Source organism: Episyrphus balteatus, chromosome 3 (assembly GCF_945859705.1).
Source record: "Episyrphus balteatus chromosome 3, idEpiBalt1.1, whole genome shotgun sequence".
NCBI classification, from domain to species: domain Eukaryota; kingdom Metazoa; phylum Arthropoda; class Insecta; order Diptera; family Syrphidae; genus Episyrphus; species Episyrphus balteatus.
In genome coordinates this window covers 29,161,560-29,168,964 of record NC_079136.1, presented here as the reverse complement: position 1 = coordinate 29,168,964, position 7,405 = coordinate 29,161,560, and the positions used below count along the sequence as shown (strand labels likewise).

At 32.9% G+C, this 7,405-nt stretch overlaps 1 protein-coding gene across 1 annotated transcript; it reads right to left on the bottom strand.

Moving 5' to 3' along the window:
* Positions 1–1,013: 1,013 nt before the first annotated feature.
* LOC129915452 (dnaJ homolog subfamily C member 13-like) lies at positions 1,014–2,252 on the bottom strand. Its single transcript, XM_055994996.1, has 3 exons — positions 1,735–2,252; positions 1,546–1,678; positions 1,014–1,484 (listed from the first exon to the last, which is right to left on the bottom strand). Exons 1-3 carry the CDS (start codon positions 1,887–1,889, stop codon positions 1,407–1,409), a joined length of 366 nt encoding a protein of 121 aa, XP_055850971.1. The 5' UTR covers positions 1,890–2,252; the 3' UTR covers positions 1,014–1,406.
* Positions 2,253–7,405: the final 5,153 nt, after the last annotated feature.

Here is a 7,405-nt window from a genome sequence, read left to right as displayed (position 1 = left end):
AGTTGTATGTATTTTTAACAGCTGAAAATTTTGTATTCACCTCAACAGTGTCAAAAATTTTACACGGTGTTAACTATTTAATGCAATTCACAAATGGCCTAAAGATCGAAGTATATCTATATCCAGGTATATCACTATACCAGATCGAGGAATCGAATTGAAATAGAATCGAAAACACAATTTTTCTTTTTAATATATTTGCAGTAAAATAGAAAAATCTAACCAAAAACAAAGTACAAGTAAAACTAGATATCATAATACATACATACAGTGAATTTGCAAATAAGAAGACAATCACACACGATTTCCACCATAAATTATATCTCGAATAGTATTCAATTCGTTAGTCAGCTATTACATGAAGCCTCAAGAGGCGCGCCTCTTTTCAAACGTAATGAGTGCAAAAGAGAAAAAAGATGAAACAAAAAATTATCCGACCAGAGAGTCGTGGGTGGGAATTCTGAGACTCTTTTTTGACGTTTCTTTTTCCACTTTTCCTTTTTTCAACATTCTCTTTCATTTCTTTATGCTTCTTGGTGCAATACAACAACAACAAATTTTAAATCAAAAGAGAAATGTCAAATTTGAGTCCTGGACTCAAGAGGCATCGTGTAATAGTACGCGCCTCACAGAATGATTATCAAAAGAAAATTAGAAAAAAGAGTCAAGCCTCTTGAGGCTTCATCCCAGCAAACGTAGAACTACAGAAAAAACCGGCGAAATATGTACGTAAAAGAAGTACTTCTTTTCCACTGAAAAAAGATAGGAGCTCGGGAAAAAACTCAGTTATATACTTTCTGTATATAAGAATACGTGAAGCATCTATCTCTTTCTTACATGCAAGATGAAATGAATTTCCCCTCCATTAAAAGTACAGACAAATGTACTTCAAAACTACATCAGCGAAGCACATCTGGAAGTGCTTCTGATGTACATCTTCCAGTACTTTTTTAGCTACAGAAAAACCACTGAAACTCCATATCTAGAAGTACGTAATTAAGTGGGGAAATTTGTACATAAGAGAAGTAGTTTGTTCCTAGTAAATCTAAACCTTTTGAAACTACAAATGAAATTACAAATAAACTCTGAAGTTAAAACTTTGGTTAGAGATTTAGATTTATTCAGTCGAATTGTATATCAAAACATGAACGTCTTGTGTGACACTTTACTTCAGACTTCTATGAGGAATGTTGGCGTTGAATTTCTCTTAAATCTTACATCTACGTGAGGAATTTTGGAAATTCTTTGTCACTAAACGAAGGAGAGTCGCTTCATGCACACAACTGTTGAGGGGAACAAAATGCTTTCCTCGCAATTTATTTGTAATACGAACTTGCACATCTTGATTGCCACTCGAACGGACTTCATCCAATAGTGTGGCGGGCAAGGAGTCTCTGACGTCATTTTTATACTCGACATAGAATATTGTTGAATGTTGTTTGGATTAGAGCGAACACATCAACAAGTGGTCGGAGGGTGCAGACCTGAGAAAAAAAATAGTACCATCAGCTTCATAAAGAGCAGAAGGGAATCTCTTTGACTTACACTACAAGTCTGTGGATCACACTCAGGTATTGTAGCCTCTACTAAACATAAGATTCGTTTCACTCGTTCTGGATGGCGTGGAGGAAAATTTCGAACTGTAAACTCAGTCATTGATGTCTGGAATTGATCTCCACTAGAAGACAGAAAAATCAACAATTATATAATTTATTTATTTTAAAATAAGCATACCTATATTTTCCAAATCCATGGGTGGTGGTTTTTGTATAATTTTTTTTTATTTTAATTTTTCTGAATGCACAAGGCTGAGGTTGTGCATTTTGATGATGGAAAGAAATGGTGGTGGAATTTTTGTGGCGTGCCGAAGAATTTGTGCTACTACACATTGTGTATTGAAAATAATTCTCACAAATAACACTGATTAAGACGATATTTATTTTTTCAAATTAAATTGTTTTATTTTGGAGCACAGAAATGTTTTTTTTTGCTTAGCTAATGTTGCTGTGGCTATCAAGGTTTCACTAGAAATGCAGGAAAATGGCGAGCCGCCATTACAAAAGAGAGAAAACCTTGAGCATTGCATACATCGCACTCTTTTCCTCCCATTTACCAAAGAATTTATTTTTTTCAGGAGAAACAAAACTACAATATTTTGAGGGGAGAGGTTTTGGTAAATAAGGAAACACATACATCTACAAAGTAAAGACTTTGTTGGTGGTTGTAATTTCCCCTAAACTACTGAGGTTTGGTTTGCAGGGATGTAATAGCTGACTTAGGTATATATGCATATTTTCGATTCAATTCAGCTCCCCGAGTCGGATCGGATCGACAAATCCGGATTCAATTCGATCCAGGTATATATAGACCTAAATCCTGATTCAATTCGGATTCAAATCGCCATGTCTGCTTTTACATGAAGACGCAAGAGTCAAGATTCAATGAAGAGTAAGGGAGAAAGAAAGTTCGAAAAAGAGGGATGGAAGATTTTTTACCCTGTGAGTCAACGGTCAAAAATTTTGAGACTCATTTTGACGTCTCTCTTTGATCTTGTTCTTTGTTTTGCTGTTTTGCTTTAATTGATTTCGTCAGTGGCAGAGTTCGCTTCGTCGGATGTATATTAGGTGTGTTTTTTTGTTTATCTATATAGATTTTGTGCAAAAAAACGACATCGAGATTTTTGAAATCAAAACAATTTACGTGTTAAAAACAACAAAAACTTTATCTGTATAGATTTTTGAAAAATCCAGATAATTATCCAGATTTTAATTTCTCTCGATAAAAACAGTAGTGCCAAGGTACTTTATTTGTTGTGTTCATACAAAAATATCTGAAAATATTAACAAAAAAAAAAAAGCGGAGAAAAAGAGGTTTGAAAAAAACTCTCATAGAAAAAAATAATTAAAAATTTGTTTGACATGGTTGCATTGAAATGTTAATATCTCGAGATATACGCAATGCACTTTTCAGATAAAAGTCTTAAATGGATCCTTATAAGATTGTTGAACAGATATGCATACAAAATTACCAAAATTTTTTCGAAAAATTAGAAATAAAAATAAAAAAGTTTTCACATTTGATTTTTAAAAAATCGAAAAAAAATTCAATATGGCTACCTTCAAACGCTTATAACACAAGAACGACGCAACTAATGTTAATGGTCATGGTCTTAAAATGTAGCTAAGAATATACAGATAATTTTTGGTTTTTTGTGAAAAAAAAATTTTTTGAATCCAACATGGATGCCATGGCTATATGAAAATTTTTGTTTGCATCCAACATGGATGTAATGGCCTTCCCACTTCGTAGTTAAAATAAAAAAAAACAAAAGCAACATTTTGGACAGACAGCTGCCAAAGTATATGTACAGTGGTGCCAAATATTTGCATGGATTTCAAAAATCTCGATGTCGTTTTTTTGCACAAAATCTATATAGATAAACAAAAAAACACAGCTAATATTTGGGTGTATACTAACTTTTGTTAATTTATTTAAATGTTTTCGTTGCAGATAGAGCCCCCGGATGTTGTTTTTTGTATATTTTGGTGCTTTTTTTAAATAAAAATAGATACGAAAACAAGAACAAGATAAAATAAAAAAAATAGCTGAAAGGAAATTCGAAGATAATTTCTGCGCCTTGCGTCTTCATGTAAAAGCAGACCATATAAAGTCAGCTATTACACGAAGCCTCAAGAGGCTTGACTCTTTTTTCTAATTTTCTTTTGATAATCATTCTGTGAGGCGCGTACTATTACACGATGCCTCTTGAGTCCAGGCCTCAAATTTGACATTTCTCTTTTGATTTAAAATTTGTTGTTGTTGTATTGAACCAAGAAGCAATAAAAAATGAAAGGGAATGTTGAAAAAAGAAAAAGTGGAGAAAGAACCGTCAAAAAAGAGTCTCAGAATCTCGACCCACGACTCTCCGGTCGGATAATTTTTTCTTTCATCTTTTTTCTCTTTTGCACTCATTATGTTTGAAAAGAGGCGCGCCTCTTGAGGCTTCATGTAATAGCCGACAAACGGGGTAATTGTAATAATGGTTGGGCAGGATACACTTTTTGTTAGGAATTACAGTCAATTTACATTGGACAAAAAGTACTTTTTTTATTTCTTTCTAGCGCTATTTTTGTTTGGAAAAAACTACCAAAATTGTTTTTTAAAGCCTAGTATACAGCTCTGGTGAGTTAAAAAATATTTTTTTTTTTGGAAAAAATCTAAAAAAATCTCCCATAAGAAATGCATTGTTTTTTTTTGTATGCTAAAAAAGAACTGTATACTTAGCTTAAACCAAAAAATAAGCTTTCTGCATCATTATTTTTAATTTTGTGGTCGGAAAATGAATTTGAAAATTTTCACTTTTTGACTCTTTCCACAAAGTGGCCGTTGCAGTTATACCTTAATTGATAGCGAATATAGTTTTGAAAACGAAAATGTATTTTTAAAGGCTTGGCCAAACCGAAAGGGTACATGCGGTAGCGATACGGGTACTTGTATGAAAAAAATTCCAAACTGACACATCAACGTTCTGATGTGGAATTTTTTTCATACAATTACCCGTACCACTACCGCATGTACCCTTCGGTGTGGCCAAGCCTTAATTGTATGAAATTAATGCCAGTACATCATCCGCAACACCATCGACCATCGAGAGAGAAATTCAATTCAATACTCAATTCAATGAATGTGTAAAATGAAGAAGTCTTTTGCAAATCATTTTGACACACATTACCGAAATTCCTCAAGAACACTTTCTTCACAGATAAAGACAACCAATTTGCATACATTTTTCATTTTTATGTATTACTAATTTAACTTCACGTCCGTCAATGAGCATGAAAACCAGAATATTTCAACAAAATAAAAAACAAACAACTTTACTTGAAATCTGGTAAGCAAAAGTTAAGGCTTGGCCACACCGGAGGGTACGCGGTAGCGGTACGGGTAGCGGCAACGATATTTGTATTAAAAAAATTCCACACCCGAACGTTGATGTGTCAGTTTGGAATTTTTTCCATACAAATACCCGTACCGTTACCTGTACCTCTACCGCGTACCCTCCGGTGTGGCCAAGCCTTTATCTGAAAATTTAAAAAAAAATCTAAAATCTCATACGAAAAAAATTGTTTGCGTTATTTTGGACCGTTTTTGAAAGCAGTTTTTTTTTTTTTAATTGGCTCCTTGCCTCTAAAATATTCTGGCAACCTATACATACCTAGAACCAGTGCTAAAAATCAATTTTACCACGGAATTCAGAAGATAAAAGTTGCTGAACCACGGATTAAATATTTGTACAACTGGCCCTTAGTGAATTAATTAGATTGAATGATATAAATGCACACAGTACACATAAAAAGGTAATATCTTCCGAACCGACATTGGTCGCCAAATTGTCAAAACATGACAATTTGTGACCAATGTCAGCTTCCGTAAAACTTAATTGCTTTAAATTACCGACGAAAACGCACAAAAGCCGAAAAACCACGCACACCACTAATTTTTTAACAATTATTTACTATTTTCAGCGAAGAAACACGAAGAAAATTTGTTATTTTTATAATTTTATCAAATTTTATATTTATAATTTTATCAAATGAAATTTTATAAATTAAAACAAAAACAAATTTCCTGTTTAAGCCTGGTACGCTGTATGGGATGTATGGGATCCATTTTAGCTCAGATAAAAATTTTCAATAATTTGTATGGGAGCTAAAATTTAGCGAGAGCAGCGTACCAGCGACCTGACAGATTGGTGCCCATTTTTTACAAACAAATTTTGACAACGTTCGGAATATATTACCTTATTATGTGTACTGTGATTAATGCATACCTATTTTATTCTCAAGCCTGGTACGCTGTTCGAGACAAATTTTAGCTCCCATACAAATAATTGAAAAATGCCATTACGTTAGGTAAATTTTACTTAAAATCTAGGGCTTTTTATTTAATTACCTTACTAGTCATATGGAGTATAAAATACTAGATTCATTTTTCTCCGTGTAGTAGTCGAAAACAAAATATATCAATTTTAGGCCGTGTGCGAATTGCATTAAAATGTTGGTTAAAATTTCTACCACGATTAAAATTTGACGTTTTGGTAAAAAAGGGATCAAATTTATTTTTTTGCTGTGCGAATTGGGTTAAAATGTATTAAATGGGACTTTTTTCTTGGTACTACTTTGAATAAAATTCCCTCAAGATAAAACAAAATTACTCTCAAAAATGGTTTTTCTTATATTCAATTAACTATTTTTTTTAACAAAACCCAGTTGAAAATATATCAAGTTAAATATTCTAGTATGAAAATGTAAGAAATTCTCAATTTCACATACTTTTTTTTTATTTTATCGATAAATTCCCATTTCATTATGATCAAAAAGAAATTTATTAATTCAGTCTTCTAACACTAATTCGTAGTTCACCAGCTGCCAACAAAATAAAAAAATATAAAAAATAAACAAACAAACAATTAGTAGATTTTCAATTTTTCAAGATGAATATTAATTTGTGGAAGTACTTTGTATTAATACTTTTGGGCCTGGCTACACAGTGTTGTGCCCAATCACGTTCCAATTCACATTTTCTAGGAACAAACGTCAAAAAGAGGAAAATCCTCACCCCTCTTGCCTACAAACTGACTGGTTAGGCGATTGAAAAATCACCGTGTAGCCCGGCACTTTAACATTTCTTAAAATATCAACGCATTATAACAAAAACAATTTTAAATCTATCTTGATCTTTCTATCTTGAGAAACGTCAAATTTTAACCACTAGTGTCAAATTTTACCCTGCTCCGCAGCTGGGTAAATTTTAACCCATTTTATTCACCATGCTAGTGTCAAATTTTAACCAAACGTCATATTTTAACCAACATTTTAACACAATTCGCACACGGCCTTACACCTTTTTGTTGCACCGGATCGTGAATACCCCTAATGTTAGACAATCGTGTCTTCGATTTTGCTTGATCACGAACGACTAACATCGAATTTGCCAGATGTGTTTTTTTCTTTTGGAAGTGTAGTTTTTTCATTACAGGCCGCCTCCACAGGAGATAATTTTTGTCATGTTGACGTGTCTTAACAAGAAATGTCTTGTGGAGGTTCGCCATTTCTTGTTATGATTCAATGTTAGACAATCGTGTCTTCGATTTTGTCTGAACATGATTGCCTAACATCGAATTTGACAGAAGTGTTTCTTTTCTTTTGGAAGTGCAGTTTTTTCATTATTTTTTGTCCTCTCATGAGCAAGGTTGTCTCCGTAGTAGCGGACGACAAAATATATTTGATTCTTTGGCGAATTTTTGCATGTTTTATGTTGAATTGAATTAGATTTCATGAAGTGGTGGATATTATTTGAATTTATTTATTTATTTTGAATTTATTTAACAGGTATAATTAATTTA

Excerpts from the sequence above, each read along its gene's own strand:
- LOC129915452 (XM_055994996.1), bottom strand. The coding sequence starts at position 1,889 with ATGTGTAGTAGCACAAATTCTTCGGCACGCCACAAAAATTCCACCACC. Across the intron at positions 1,679-1,734 it reads CATGGATTTGGAAAATATAG|TGGAGATCAATTCCAGACAT; the intron begins GTATGCTTATTT and ends TCTGTCTTCTAG. Across the intron at positions 1,485-1,545 it reads GTGATCCACAGACTTGTAGT|GTCTGCACCCTCCGACCACT; the intron begins GTAAGTCAAAGA and ends TTTTTTTCTCAG.